The sequence below is a fragment of the Pseudopodoces humilis genome, chromosome 1 (genome assembly GCF_049639895.1).
Source record: "Pseudopodoces humilis isolate 2021_Gansu_Grassland_sample_001 chromosome 1, ASM4963989v1, whole genome shotgun sequence".
Classification (NCBI taxonomy): Eukaryota; Metazoa; Chordata; class Aves; order Passeriformes; family Paridae; genus Pseudopodoces; species Pseudopodoces humilis.
In genome coordinates this window covers 129,591,763-129,608,341 of record NC_142200.1, presented here as the reverse complement: position 1 = coordinate 129,608,341, position 16,579 = coordinate 129,591,763, and the positions used below count along the sequence as shown (strand labels likewise).

Here is a 16,579-nt window from a genome sequence, read left to right as displayed (position 1 = left end):
TTACTGCTGTGTTGTATTTAACCTGTCTCATGGCATACGTCAAGTACCTATCAAATGATAAGTTGTCCAGTTACCAGCTGAAAAGGATTGGTTCATTTTTACTTGAATGCCAGATGGAGTCATCCAGAAATGACCCCTGCTTGTCCTGCTTTTAGTTGTAAAGGTAGAGATCACAGTAAATTGTTAGTTTCAAACACAATAGCCTGCAGTAGGCTGTTAGCTTCTGTGTTTGGTGCTTGATGGGCTATTATGCTTCACCAAATGGGACATCTATAGCTCTCAATTTGTCTCCATACAGCACTGTTCTCCTGAATATCTTCTTTTTTTCTTTTTTTTTTTTTTCTTTTCTGGGTTCTTTTGATTTGTTAGGGGAAAATCCTAATGGTGATGAAACACTTATACCTTAAAACTGTGTGAATGTGATTCTGTTACCTTTATTGTCTTCGTCAAGTTCATTAGTTATGTCTTAAAATAACACATGTTGATTATTACTATAACACAAATAATTGGCCAGCATTGACTAGGCTCATTCATTCATAGCTGCTTCCTCGTTTTCTCTCTTTTCTCAAGGAATATTAAAATATCCTGAGATGTATTAGCTCTCATTTTCAGTAAAGAATTATTTTCTGCCTGTTTGTCCTTTCTAGAACTTCCTCCTTGCACTCTGCAGATCTTTCCAATTTAAAACCATCTGTTCAGCAATTGTTAACTCTTTGCTTCAAATCTAATAACTTCACTGTGAAATGAGTAATTCTGACATTTTCACTTACAGCCTTATTAGCACAGTGGTGTGCTCCTGCTGGGGTATTTATGTCATATATCTATATGTATATAGTATTATATATAGAGAGCATCATCTTCTCATAGGCTTTTTTATGAAACAACAAATCGTTATGTAAAAATCCAGAATCTGGAAAGCAGGTCTTAAATCAATCACCTGTTAAGGGTATTGTGGGCATGTATACCATGTCCATAAAGAATCCAGGTCTTTTCTGTAATGCAGAAGTTCTCTTTGATGTGAAATTGCTTACTGTCCTTGTGTCCTGATAGCTTTTACATCTATGTGACTGTTCATAATGTTGATGTAGTTTTTTTCCTTTTTTTTTTTCCTGCCCACACTGTTACTTTTCTACTTCCAGACTGGTAGAGGCACTTTGAACACATTCATGCTCACCCAGAATGCCATAGGGGTAGATACATTTTTCTGGTGTCAAAAGTGGAGTGTATATTTCTTTAGTATTTCTGTACCACTTTTTGCACAATACCAAATTTTTAGTGTGGCTTTTTCCTGCTTATAGACAAGGAATTAATTTTTCAGTCATGGTACACATTCAAAATCAGTGTGCCTTTTTTCAAAACGTATCAGAAATCATTTATAAGGATTTTAAAGCAAAGAAATAAACAGCTTTATAGCTATGATAGCTTTCAAACAAATTAACCAAAGGGATCTTATACAACCAAGAGCTGAGCTCTCTCTTGTATCCTTTTTTTCTATTCCCTATGATCTTTTTTGGAGGCATGGGGGGCAGAGGAGAGTGGTTAAAATGAAAAAGATAATGCTGGATCTGTTGGAAATGGGCAAACACTTTTCATGAGTGCTGCAGTCATTCTTTCTGGTAGCAGGAAAAATATTTCTGTGTCTCCTCATTCTGTAGCTTGTGTTTGTCAACTGACAGTTGAGTCCTATTCACAGACAGGAGTAATTATCGTCTGTGTTACTGTAAGTGATTGTCTGAAGACATACATGAGATAAGACTTGTGGGGAAAAATAATCTTTTATTACAACAGCTGATAACAGCTGGAAAAACCAGACAGGCTGAGAGGCACACATGCCTTTTGTCTTACTTACTTCTCTCTGTCACTTGAAAACTGACTCTTGCACTCCAGTTTGGAAGACTAGTCATTGCTCAAGTGCATTTTGGGAATGCTAATTTGAGATCCTAATTAGTCTCTCTCTGATTGTGAGTAACTTTTATAAATGAACAGTACTATCATCAGCTAATGGCTATATCAGGACCAGGACATAGATTATTGTAGGTAATTTGTCTTGTTTGAGAGGAATTTAACTCAGGTGCTCTGGTGAAGCTTCATGTTGGAGACAGATGCATTCAGATAAACAGCAGAGGGACCTAAAGGCTGCAGGACACTTTTGATTGCCAAGACCTGGCTTCTGGGTTAGAATGCTGACTGCTTGACTGAAGCAGTGACAATGTCTCCATCCATTTTACTTTTTTATTTTTTGTTGTCACTCAAGTATTCGCCGAATAAATGTGCATCTGTTGGAAAACAAGTAGCTGAGTAAATAGGTGAAGTTGACAGTTCATGATCTACAACAGAATACATTAGCAAAATTTTAATATTATTACTGACTCATATTTATAGTTCAATAAGCCATTTACCTCAAACTAAGTAATTGTTAAATAAACAAAACAGGAAGCTAAAAAAGGAAGTGCATAAAGAATCTGAATGATAAAAAGCAACAAGAAAAACACCTTACTTTTTAGGATGCTTGCTAGTTCTTTTTTTAATATATCTAAATCAAAATAATAAACTGCATTTATTACATACAATCATAAACACATTTGAGGTACAATAGAAAGTGAAACCATGACATGGTTGGTAAGCCTTTGTTTTTGCAGACGTGACTGGTTTTCTCATTTGCAGAATCATATTTGCTGTGAACAAAGGCTTCCTGATTGTCATATGAAGCTTACCAGGAAGCTATCCTGCAGCTAGGGAGGTATCAAATATTAATATTTGTGCTCATGTAGCCAAAGGTGTGTGTATTGGATAGGTCTCGAGTCTGGATGTAGCTACAGCCTCTTGTAAAAGCCAAATACAATTTAAAAACTACAGTGATAAATCAGTGCAATATGTTTTGTCAATAACTGATCCTAGGTAAAGTCAGATACATCCTCTGAGTCTAAGATTCAGCCAGATGAAACAGAGACAATTGTGTTTACCAAGCAAGAAAATTTCTTAAAAAGGAAGGTTTTTTTTTCTTTAAGTTCAGAGTAAGAGGCAGCAGGGGATTTTCTGTGTTAAGGACATAAAAACATACTTAGGCATAGATCATTCACTCTGTCTTTTAAATACCAGACTTCCCAGGGTATCCTGAGCTGCTGTTTAATGAATGAGTTAAAATTTAGTTGTGGTTTGTGCCACAGAGCAGCTAGATGATGTTGTGCAAGCCTTGCAGTATGTAATGCATCAGAACAATTTCTTCTTTCCTTTTGGGTAAAGAATGGTCATAGAAGTCAGTGCCTGGAGAACATTAAACAGTGTCTGTCCTTCCCATAATTACACACAAATTCCCCAGTGGGTCTGACAGCCTTAATTTTAATAACTGGGCATTATCCTTGGATTCCTTCTCTCAAAATAGGGCTGCAACAGCAGGACATGTGTTGACCTTTTATCTTTTGTAAGACCCAGGAATTGGAGTGGGATTCAGTGGTTGTCAGGAGGGCCTTCCTCCAACTTCCCAGGCTAAAAGAGTGCTCAGGCAGCAATATGTAAATATTGTGTACTCACCTGGTGATCCACCACTTACCTTTTGGCTTTTATGCACATGGGTTATTAAGGTTTGAAGTTTTGATGATCCCCTATAAGCTTTTTTATAAGTTTTTTTAAATGAGATTGTCATTTTTCCTGTAGTGTAACCATGGAAACAGACAGGGAAGCCTTAAAGAAAGTGATCGAACGTGCTGTGCTAATTAATCCTACCCTTCAGTTTTCTTTCACTTGAAGGATGTGCTTAAATAAATTTTGCATGAGTAAGCATATTTGGATGTGCAAAGGGGTATAAAATATGTAGCAAATTTTCTTGCAGAAGGATATCTTAAAAAACCCTGGTAACTGTCATCTCTTTGCATCAGGACCATCAAAACAAGAAATGTAGTGTCTTGGTGTTTCACATATATATTTTGATAGCATTCTTTTTAGATTGGTAAATATATCTGAAAGATGAGAGTATTTTTTTCATATCTCATGCACAGTGAGACACTTTTGCAATAATTTTGAGTGAATGTGTTCATTATTGCTAAATGCATTCTTTATGCAGAGAATTATTCAGAAAAAGCAAAGGTTGCTCCCTCTCTGTGAGAGAGCAGCTCCTCTGAGGCATTAGCCTTATCCAGGTCCTGTCAATCCTGCACAAGGGGAGCGACTGACTGAACAGTGGGACTGTGCCAAATTTTCCCCTTCCAAATTTTAGCTTTTGTAAGTATTTCCCTTGGTTGTTCACTCCCGTTTTCCATTTTTCCATTTACTTTCCAAAGCAGTGCATGTGGCCAACTAGGAAACAAATTGGCCCCAAGTTAAAACATGGTTTAACTCAAACTAGAACACCTTTTAACCTGGTGGTGCTGTCTGATACCAATGTATGGCCTCAGCTTGCTTTTACAAATTAAGATTTTGTTTAAATGTTTCTCAATTCCATTAATGATCCTCTAATAACTGAGAAATCAGGTGCAGCAGCCAACCTCAAATGAAACTTTGATAGTATTTTGGGAGTGAAGAATGGATTAAAGAAAAACATTTAGCTGTCCAACAGGCTTGGGACTAGCCCAAAAGGGCCATTATTTGAAAATAAGATGTATTTTTATTAACCTGGGATGGATTAGAGGTGGAGGAGATCTAGAAGCAATGTATTGAGGAAACAGCATGGGGGGCATTCCCAGCAGGAGGGGAGGACTGGTTCCACACTGAACAGTCACAGGAGAGGAGGAAAGGTGTGCTTGGGCTAACTCTAACACCTGCAAAGCCCCATTGTCAGTAAAATGGCAGAAGCTGGCCGGCGAGCCTGGTTATGGTGTTATTTGCAACATGATTTCTGGTATGGCAAGTTTGTATACTCATTTCTCTCTACATGGGAGATTTCTGGAGTGTGTGGATCAATGGCTTTGTGTCGTGAAAACTTGAGTTTGTCTGTCATTCCACAAGCTCTAAAATTTTTTGACTGTTTTCTCCCAAAATACATGATGTGGCTTCTTCAAGAAGCCTTTCGCCCACTTGGTTAGGCCTCTTCTCCTATGAAAGCTTGGTAGGAGATTAGAATTTGCAAACAAATTCAGTCTTCCTCAGACAAGACTAATGGGGAGGGCTCAGACAGGCAAAAAGGATGGAATCATTCACCATCCAGACTTCTCAAAGCCATTCATAATTTTTATATTGCTTAATAGTAGTAGGTCCATGTCCACCAATCCAAGGAATGCTTTTTCAGTTTAGTCACATGGAATACAGATTCACAGAAACTCAGGCTTCCTAATGGTTCTGTGTGCCAGGAATAAGAACTGCTCACCAGTTAGTGCTGCTGATAATTTCTGGTTTCCTAGAAGCAAAAACCTTGATCTGGAGTCAGAGACACTGCGGAGCACATGGTGTGACCTCTCTGGTCTCTTTGGGGCTGTACCTGTCCAACCCTGGGCTGTCTTTGCTCATCAAGCTGATGGACAAGTGCACATACCTTAAAGAAATGGAGGTCTGCAAATTTAAAAATTAGGTATTCATGTTTCAAAAGTAATTTTTAAAGGAAGAGACCATGGTACACAATTCAAATTATTCCCCTACACTGGTCTAATTGCTATAATCAGCTGATAATGCAATCTGCTGGCAAAATTTGCCATCATTGCTATGGAGATGTGTTCACTGACAGTAAATGTTCATAAATAGCTTTTCTAGTGTATTAAGAAGAAAGGGGCAAAGGACTCTCTTCTGCGCTCTTTTGGGAATTCTCATGTTGCTTATTTCTTTCTAAATGTATGACTTCCCTTCTTTGTTTCTGTAAGGTATAAAACATGACCTTCTGTTATAGTAATTCCACTTGTTTTCTGAAAGGAAGCCAGTAGTTCAGGAAGACCCAAAAAAGCACCCAATACTGTGTTCTCCTGATTTCCATTGCTTGTGCATGTCCACTGTTCCCAGAAGGAAAGTGGATGTTCTCAAGACAGTAGCTAGGATCAGATAATTTGGAAAAAGCACTTGCAGGCCCATAGAGGAAAAGTCACCTTAGCCCTGAAGATCTTTTTCCATTTTGTGGAGGAGAGAGTCCTCTATAGGAGAAATATACTTGTAAACTTCTCAGTTTAGCATATGATGATCTCTCTTTTACATAGCTTGTGTAGTAATCTGAATTATTTTAAATGACTGACAAGCTTAAAAGACAATAATTGTAAATATTATATCTTTAGTAAGCCACAGATTTTATTGAAATGATTTCTGAAATTGGAGCACTGCCAATACTCAATTCTTGAGAGAGAGGAATTTTTCACATACCATTTTCTGCTGTATTGCTGCAATATTAATATTTATTTGAATGGTAATGTGTAAGTGTGTCTACAGCTTTCAAACGTAAACTTGAATAAGCAGGCTGGGCTTTGCAGTGTAAGCTGTTGAAGGTTTCCTAGGCTTTCCTAAGAAGCCAAATCTCATCTGTGGCATCATTTGTCTGGGAGTTTCCTTTTCATTTTCTTTTTCTAAATAACACTGAAATGGAAGACTATTCATGTCTCAGGATGAGCAGCTAATGGCAATTAAAATCTTTGTTTATTTGTCTTTTATATAGGTATACCACAGTATATCTTTGCATCTCTCCTGGGCCTGTGGTTGTCATTATGGAAAACATATTTTATTATACTTTCACAATATTCACAGCTCTGTTTAGCCAGGTTACGTAACAGTAGATGCTACCATTAAGTAAAATACTCCAGTTCTAGAAGAGAAATACTCTTGCAACACGCCTGTCACATTACGTGACACATGCTCATATATACTTTTAGAATGTAACTGTACACCAAACTATTTCTTTGCTTTGTTTACATGAATTTATTTGTGTTTACCCCACAGGTCTTGCAAGAGCTAAATCAGTTCCTAGTCATACATATTCCAATGAAGTGGTAACCCTGTGGTACAGGCCTCCAGATGTCCTTCTGGGATCAACAGAGTACTCCACCTGCCTTGACATGTGGTAAGTGTAGATGACAAGACCCTATGCAGATTGGTTTTTTCAGTTGTGTAAACCAAGAATGTAGTGAGATCATTGGTACAGGTTAAAAAACACGTGTGTAGTGGTATGTGTGGCTCATACAGTACCTCTCTAAAAGAACCCCCTCCTGCCACGGGCTGGCAGCTGCTACCAGCTGCTGACACAGCACCCAGTGGTGCTTTGCAAGAGACTGGAGTCTGGCTTTTGGAGTCTTAGTGTGGTGCTTCCGTAGGATATGACACTTGTTTTGCAAAAGATAGACTTTCACCATGCCTGCTTGTAGCAAGGAGCAAACCAGAATTCCCTGGTTCTCTTCTGAGCATAAAACCTCTGTTCTTAATCTACTGTGCCTGGTAGCAGTAAATATTGTTGAATAGCTTTCTTTCAAAGCTACAGATTTTATTTAGACTTGCAGGTTTAGAAGAGTAGTTTGATTTGTATAATATATATCACCTTGCTCATTTTTGCTGACATCATTTAGTGCTGTGTTGAACAAGGAACAAAGAAAGTATTTGGGGTTTTGACTATTAAAAACCAAGCTGGATGTTCTTAATTTATTCTGTAGGTTTTGAGGTGACAGGATCTCTGTAATCTGTACAAATTCTGAAATATGAAAAAAAATCCGCTTATAAAGAAAGGAAGATGCTCTGGGATGTTTGGGTTTTGTTTTCTTTGGTTGCTTGTTTGCTGTGAGGTTTTTTTGGTTAGTTGGTTGGCTTGGGTTTGGCTTTTTAATGCATGTTTGACTTTTTAAACCTTTACAACCCATTTGTTTGAGAAAAAATTATACTGAGGAATTTTCAGAAAAATACAGTAATTTTTTTGCTGTTCACTGAAACACAGGCAAACCAAAGTTAGAGTTATGCTTATATAAAATCTAGAGGTAACTGTAAGATAAGGTTAAAAGCACCTTATGTTTTCATATGGTGTGTGAATAATATTTTTAAGGTAATCTTTTCGTGTAATATTAAAACTGAACATGTAGAATTGATTTTTTTTTTGTTGGGGAAAGGAACTAAACATGAGGTTGTGTTTAGTCCTGTAGCTGAAATCGGAGATTACAGGATGAAAGCTTAGGTTTTCCTGAAAATCTTGACTCCTGGAGACATGATTAGAAATCACAGGATTGTTTGGTGTGAAGGGGTTACAGAGTATAAATACTAGAATATCTAATACTGAAGTGAGTGCTTAGTGTAACTGGGCTCTGGCTGCTGCAGTTCCTTGAGCTCTAAGGCAAGGTGAGCCAAGAGGTAAGAAAGGGAAGTGAGAAAACTCCAAATGTGAACACTGTGATGTTACAAGTGTGCCAGAGAGGCAAAGGCAGCATCTTCTGTATCAATTGTCTGGTTTCCCTCAGACCATTCTCCACTTCAGAGGTTTAAAATAATTTCCTTCTGCATCTCAGTTTCTCATATATCCTAAAACTGTCCTGTTTTCCTAAATACCAGGTTCAACCTGGTGTCTTGACATACAATCTCTGCAGCCCATCTGCTCGTGATGTTTTACAGTCACCTCTTTTCCAAGAGGATGCCTTGGATGCCTTCAGCAAGAAGCTCAGCTTGCTTGGGGTGAGGCAAGACAACTGCTTCAGAGGATGGAAATAGCTGGGAGAGATAAATAGTCCTTTCTGTTCATCTTCTCACAGTTCCCTATACATTGGTTCAGTTCTTGAGTCACACATATTCATGTATGTCTGCACATACATGAGTCAACTTGTAAATTACAGAGAATATGTGGAAACAGCTAAAGAAAATTTTTAATGCTTTAATAGGGCAAATTGCTCAAAAATCACTTTAAAATGCTGCTTTTTTTTTAGTTAAAATCAACATTGGAAATTTATTTTTCTAACTTTTCCCAACTTAAAAACCACCGAACTGTGAAACTGAACAAAGGATTTTTAAACATTTTTTATTATTGCTGAAAATTTTTCCACAAATAAAAGTGGTTCTCTCCAAAGTTCAACAGCTTGTCAAAAATAGAGCTTTTTACTTTCCCCAATGATGATTTTAGTAAAAGAGCTGTTAGAAGGTCCAGTCAAAATATGTGGTTGTAGTAAAGATTAAGTCATGTAGCTAATGAAAAACATTTCAAAGTTACTATACTGTCACTCTATTAGGAACGGCGAGAAGAGCGGCACAGACTCTCTAGGAGTCAATTAGGAGAATTTCTCGTAGTTTATTATTTCAGGTCTATTTTATAGACCGATACGTGGAAAGCACAGAAAGGAAACTCTTATTGGTTAGCAAACTACTACATTACCATCATTGGTCAGTGGGGCACACTACCCCCTGACTTTCTCCTGCAAAGAAAACAAGAGACAGAGAAACACCTGCAAGGCTGTTTTCTGTCTTTGAGGATTGTTTTGAATTCTCCTTATGAATTCCCAGGCTACTTTCTCAGGCAGGACTTGAAAAGCTGTGTGGCTTGCAATTTCTACAGGCACTCTGCTGCCTGCTCCAGAGCTAGCATCCACACTATACCTGCAGACTGAGCATGTCCTTCATAATCATATGTTTGTATTCAAGTTAAAAGGCAGCAGGGAAAATCAAGGAAGGACTTAAATTGCTGCTTCAGCAAACCAGGTCATTATTTTGTTTTCTGACAAGAATGACTCAAGTATTGGGGAAGAACACAATAGTTACATCTTCAATGATATCAATAAATTATGTTCTCTTGCAGAGAGCATTTTATAAGGCCTAAAAAAAATCCAGGTGCTCAGGGGGTCAGAGGTGGTGTATTCTGTTTCAGATGAAAAACGATGTCCTATTCCTCTCATGCTCATTTTGTAGCCATTACAATATTTTTCTGCCCTGTACAAACTGAGGAACTATGAAGGGCTTAGGAAAAAGGAACTTAGTAATACAGTTTCTTTCACATGGCAGCAATTTGTGCTCGGCCTCTGCCGCATCAGAAATCAGATGAGAGCAAGTGTGTACTGTGTGGGACAGAAGAGCTTTAGATTTTTACTCCTATGCTTTTCTGGGTTGTCTGAGACAGCACTTGCAGTTTGATTGTGAAAGGTGTAGCTGTGTGCTGAGGTCACTTGTGCTTACTTGGCACATCTGACAGCGGAGCACAGGCAGCCTTGGGGCTGTGCTTACACAATGCTGGTACAGAGCTGAGCCATAATTACATTAAAGCCATTTAGTGGCTTCCCAGAGTGGGAGGAAGGGAGACATGGAGAAACCTGTCTACCATCAGATTCCAAGATAATTTGGTAATTTGTTATCAAAAGTGTGTTTGTAGCATTAGCATTTTTATGCAATTACTGGCATTATATCCTTATGGCAGATAGTGTGTGCTCTCCTGTGTCGTTATTGATGATCTACATGATGACAAAACTAGGCAGCCACTTCACTAAATATTTAAATAATGTTAAGGTAGGAAGCACAGCTGTTTCCTCTATCTAGAGAAAAGAAAAAGAAATAAAGTCACAGGGCTTTTTCTATAGCCGTGATAAATGACATTTCATGGTGGTTCCCTGGGAACAGAAAGTGAGGCTCCGACAGAGTAGAAGACCAGCTGCATGAAAAAAGAGTTCCAAATATTAACCACTGGGCAGTGGCTGGGAAGCAGGTGGCAGAGGCTGCAGGCTATTTTTACACTTCATTTGCTGGTGTAGAGAATTAGAATAGTAACTAAAAGCTAATGATCCACATGCAATGTTACATTCTCCTGCATTCTTTTTTAAATAGCCACTGGCAATAAAATAATATTAATGAAGATGTACATGCAATAGTGGTGTCAGGCTGGTGATGGAAATCAGTGTGTCAGGCTTTGTGATTTACTGCTGACAGCGTTTGATACAGCAGCATTATGTGAATGTATTATACTACCCACTGCTGCATCAAAGAGTTGTGATAACCTTTGATATAGCTTATTTTTTTTTTACTCCCTCTTGATGAGGACTTACTAGTAGCTAGGAAAATGGTTTTGCATTGCCTCTGGTGTAACTTGTCCTAATCCTTGAATTTTACAGTCCTTTGAAAGTCAATGCAAGGAAAATAGGCTTCAACACATAAAGGGTTTATGGATTACTAAAACCCATATATAAGTAACACAGAAACATAGGGAAAGAATCCCTAAATTAACCTATTCTATTTGTTCCTTACAGGAGGAATATAATATTAGTAAATGAAGCAATTTAAACAGGCTGTTAAATCCATTTGATTCTGGTAATGCATGTGCTGCTGCTGCATCTGGGTTGCTTACATCAAGAAGTCACTAGGGATATTTTATTTTGAAGTACAGCTGGCTTTAAGCTGCATTTGCTAACAGCTGGCAATTTTTTTGCATATTCTGTTGTTTTGTTTATAAAAAAAATACACTTTTAGTCACAGTAGAGGTAACCTAAGCGGTTATGGGCTGGAATATATTTTAAATTCATTTTGATTAACTAGCATCAGCTATGTTTAGTACTGTGGAAGAAATAAATTAAAAGGAGGCCAGTAAAATGTTACAAAATTGCTTCTTAAATCACTCTTATTTAACTTTGTTACATCTGGGTTGTTATACATGATTTCAAATCCGAGCTTAATTTAGGGAAACCTGTTCATATGGAGTTTCTCTATCCTATTATTAGAAAAATAAACGGTAAGTGGGAACACACCAATTTTCACACATAGCCTGCTATGAGTGTGGATTTGAGTGCTCACTATAATTCCATGCATGCTTTCCTGGATATTTGACCTGCAACCATAATTAAGACACTCATTACATAGAAATGGATTTTGTCTTAGACACAGATGCACCAAATGATGTTTTTTACATGGGGGATATTACAAAGGCATCTTTATCCTGTTTCTCCTGTAAATGGTTTGTAGTGAGAGAAATGTGAGAGCAGTAGTCCCAGTATGCCCTGAAGAAATACCTCTTGAGGCCTGAGAGAGAAAACGTCGTAGGGGAAATTAGTTCTCCTGCCCTTGATGTTCCTCAGGATTATGACTTCCACTCCAAAGAGATGTTAATGTGTAGGATTAGGGTATTAAGGTAATATTGCAGTAATTATAAAGGTATTGTTAATTAAAGTTTGCTTGCTGTCAGTGAGTTCTTCAAAAGTTTTATCAGCTGAATTAGCTTTTGATTGGGAAATTCTACAGGCTCAGATTCATAGAAATGCTGTGTGTCAGGAAGTGAGGAACTGTCTGGGTCTGTAGTTAGGGGAAGGGCATTTCAGTTCCCATCTGAAAACTGCTTTTATCCATTTGCAGCATCAGATTTGCTGTTACTTTTTCATTGCTAGAAATATGTTTCATGTGTGCAAAGAAAGTATGTTATAAAAGTACATGAATGCAGAAAACAAAACCAGGAGGTACATGTTCAACAAGAAAGTGTCTCCTGGCAAAGTGTTCCTCAAGTTTGAGGAGTATTTTCTTGAGCTTATTTTGGCTCTGCTTTTACAGAACGAGTGAGTCCAATAGAAAGAATCCCACAAGAAGGGTTCACGTAGATTTCAATCCTTCATGAATATAGTATTTCTTAATACAGAAACTTAATACAGAAACCCCATATGAACAGATTTTGCTACAAAGCAAAAAAAAAAAAAAAAAAAAATCTGGAACTTTTATCTCTAGGTATTCAGTGACACACACAAGAACATGACTGCTCTATTCTCTTGTAATTACAATTACTTCAAGTCTGACTGTAAAGAAATACCTTGAGCTATTATGCTCTCAAGTAAATTAGTTTTCATTCACTGCATATGCTTCCTGCACAAATTTTAATGTTTTTTGTCATCATGAAAGGGAAATTTTGATTCACTCATTATGTCTCATGTGAGAACTGCTGTTCGCCTTATTGCCAGTGTATTTTTATCAGACTGTTTCGGCCATTAGATGTTATTCCTTATATGTCAAAGAGTAATGGTCATGAAAGACAAATTCCAACCAACTTCAGCATTTGTGAGTATTCTGGCAGTCTGCTGCAGTTGAAATAAATCAGATTTTTGTCAGCTAAGGGGAAAAAAGTTCCTTGCTTTACATTCCTTTTTCCTCAAAATTTGTTTTCATTGTGTTCATAACCAGGATGATAAAAGAACATGACCTTTGTTTTCCTGAATAAATCAGACAAGATAAAAATCTCTTCGCCCTTAAAGCCATGTATATTAGTAGGTTTTTATGGAAGATGTTCCAGTATTACATCTTGGTGACAAATCCATAAAAAAGTAGAGCAGCAGGATTTTGAAGGGGAATGTGTGTAGTTTTTGTGGGGTTTTGTTTGTGTTTTTATTTGTTTGTCTGTTTGCTTTTTAATTCTGATATATTTAACATTACAGTATGTAGTTTGAGAAACTTGAATGAAAGCTCTGTTGTTCCTTTGAATTTCAGAAATCTCAGCAGGGAATTCCTGAAAGGAATTACTTGGCTTTCATAAAATGCCTTCCCCCTCTGAAGCCAAACCCTGCACACGGAAAACAGGCTTACTGACCAGATAAAAATATTATGTGAAGATCCAGCATAGGTTTTCACTGCAAAGGCCATGCTGAATATTATCACCTGCACTGAGCCTGCTACAAATCTGTTCAAAGCAGAATATTCAACACTTTAAAACATATATAGTAAGAATATAGGGTTTATATATATTTGATATAAGTATAAACTAAAACTTGGTTTGGAAACAGCTCCTCATTCTGGAGTGTGTCTGTACTTTCTTCTATGGCTCCATCAAGATAAGTCATAATATTAACTGAAGGAACCATCCCTTATAATCTTTTATATATTATGCCTTACCAAAAGTGTTATGGTTTTTTTTTTGTTTGTTTTACAGTATTCAAGTACAGATATGCTGGAGATTCTTGTAGCAATAAGGATCTTTGTTACACAGAGACAGTAATGTGAGTCCCTAAGCCACATAAAACCAATCCACCAGTAAGCAAGTTAATTTTAAGGGAATACCCTTCTGAGTTATAAAAGCTGTGTGGAAAAAAAAACAAAACAAAACCAAACCAAAAAAAAGTAGGTTCCTGAGGCATTCAACTTCATTTTTACAGGCTCATTTACTATGTCAATTCAAATGCAAGAGAAGCCATTCAGCAGTGCTAGTAACTCTTACTCTGTGTAAGGCTGTACAGTGACAGCCAGAGTCCCAGGAAATTAAGCAGGACAATAGAAGAGCAATATTAGATGGCATGGCCATGTATGGTCTCATCAATACAGCAATAGGTTTAGTCATGCTTTTGGTCATCAGAGAGTAAACCACCCATTTCAGCATTAAATGGCTGTCACTTTTACTTTGCAGGTTTATTCTATGCCATTACATTGGAAAGATCTCTGAACAACATTGCAGCATTTGGCTTATTTATCCAAACTCAGAAGTCCTATAAAGAGAGTAGGAAAATCCAAACTGAATACACCAAAATGGTTGTTAAATTTGTTAAGGCAATATTCTTTTGTCAAAAATTATTTATTAAGTGCTTCCTGAAAATGTCATTGTATGCTGAACGTGCACAAACTTACCTAAATAACATACCCTTGGAGATGCATGCACCTTAAAGCCTCTCTTTCATATTTTAAGAAGTGACCTTTGTATCATAGAAACTAGAGCTGGGAGTGATGGGTGAGATCATCTTATCCATTCTACTGTTAATGCAAGTCTGTTTCCTGAGGAATATTCTAAAGTATTTCAACTTGTTTAGTTTTACTTGACTGTAACTGGGCTTCAAGTCCATTGGGAGGCTGGGGTATAGCACAATTATTAATTTTATTTCCCTAACACTCATCCTAAATTTTTTATTTCCTAAAGGCATTCTGCTATTTCTAGTTATACTCTTTTGGATCTACCTACTATTCTGGGAACCATTAAAATCTTAATCAGTTCTTCCCTGTCCTTCATTTTGCATAATTTTAAATACAGAGTCATCACATTCTCCCTTGTCCCTTGGGTTTTTTGTAGCCAAGAATGACATAATTTTCTTAATTTTTCCTCAAAACCCAGTTCTTCTGACATGATAATAGTTTTTCCTTTGTTCAAAAGCATCTCTAAACTGTTTAAAATTTTGTGAGGTCTACAAAAACAAGACAAAATTTCAAGGTCTTGTAGAGGCTTTATTTCTTTTCTCATTTTCACTGTGTGTGTGCTTAGAGTTTGCAGTGCAGGGATCCTGTTACAGAGTACAGTTTCTGCTTACCGTGATCCTGAAATTCTCCAATACCACTATGACATCTAAAATACTGTCCATCCATCTTCCAGCCTTTATGTGCTGTTATGGCTTTCTGGGTCTTTCCTATCCATTTCCTAGTTCAGTATCATACTTTTTCTGTATTGCTATTTTCCCTTTTTTTAGTATTCATTTAAACTTCTCTTTCTACTTTTGACTTACTGGTCGATGTGCTGAACACTATAGCCTCTGAAACTGCTCATAAGCTTAATTTTCAAGTGGGCTGGAGGGAACAAGTCTTCCAGTTCAAATCTTGAAGGTTGCTTATATTTCTCTCCCCAGTGATGATAATATCCTTTTGATTTTTGTATTAGGTGTTTGTTTAACTCCAGTACTCTTTTATTCCTGCTTGTGACTAAATGGAATTTTAGGCTGCACAAGCGTCCAAGACATGTAATAGGATTCTGCTTTCCAAGCAGGAAATTCTTCTTCAGTTTTGTTTGCTGTTCTTGATTATTTTTTTTTTTTGCTTATACTTGTGTCAGAAACACTAAAAGTGGACAAATTTATAAATAATGTAAAATAGTACAAAATTTGGCAAAATCTTTCTGGTGCCTTACCGCATTTCAAACAGCTAGATGAAGATTCTCTGCAGATTTGTATAGGCTCTCAAGTGATACGTTGGTTTAATCAAATGCCTGTTTTCTGGTTGCAAGAATAGCACTGGGATCCTCTTTTCTTTAGTCTAAGTTCAGTTCTTTTATTTCTCATATTGAATAAATGGGTCCTGGCTAAAATCTTGATTTTTTTTTTTCCTTGCCTGAGATGCTGGTACTGTTTATAAGTATTTGACTAAGATATATTGTGCCTATCTGTGCCTAATGAAGCACTAACCAGACTAAATGATGAATGGCAGTTTAATCAATTCAGTTCACTTGGTAACCAGCAGAAGCATATGGAACATAAATTTTAACCTCTTGTTTATAAACACCTGATTTATTCTAAAATTTGACTGCAACTGTGCTTTCCGAAGTTTTCTTCCACTTTTCTGTGCCAACGAGAAGCTTTATTTAATGTATCCATGCTCTGGATTGTAGAATTAGAAAGTGGTGAAGTATATTTCATTTTCTTCTTCAGAAATTTGACTGTTAATCCTCATTGTCCTGTATTCATTATTGGGTATTTGTCAAAGCCTGAGAGATGAGTAAGCAGAGGTTATTTACTGATACTTTTAGTTAAGTGGTACCTGTAAGTACTCAGCTCCAGTTTTAATGAAAATATGAAACCTGTTTTCATTAAGCTGTTTTATTCTAGAACCACTTCCTCACCAATATATGCACACAAATCCTAAAATGAAAGGCTGCTTTCTGAATGCATCATCGTGGTGCATAAGCCATGAAAAGCTATATAATTACTGCATTCCAAATAATTTACTTCTAAAAACAAAGTTAAATTAGAGGTTATTGCTGGGATTTTTCTGACACAGAAACAAAACGCTCCGT

General features: G+C 37.0%; 1 protein-coding gene across 4 annotated transcripts in view; it reads left to right on the top strand.

Moving 5' to 3' along the window:
• Positions 1–16,579, top strand: part of CDK14 (cyclin dependent kinase 14) — a 311,069-nt gene that overhangs the window by 171,031 nt on the left and 123,459 nt on the right. For all 4 annotated transcript variants that reach the window (XM_005518789.3, XM_014248691.2, XM_088059192.1 and 1 more), the window contains one exon: positions 6,844–6,964. In XM_005518789.3, coding sequence (XP_005518846.2) covers positions 6,844–6,964 — 121 coding nt within the window. The remainder of the gene's footprint in view (positions 1–6,843; positions 6,965–16,579) is intronic.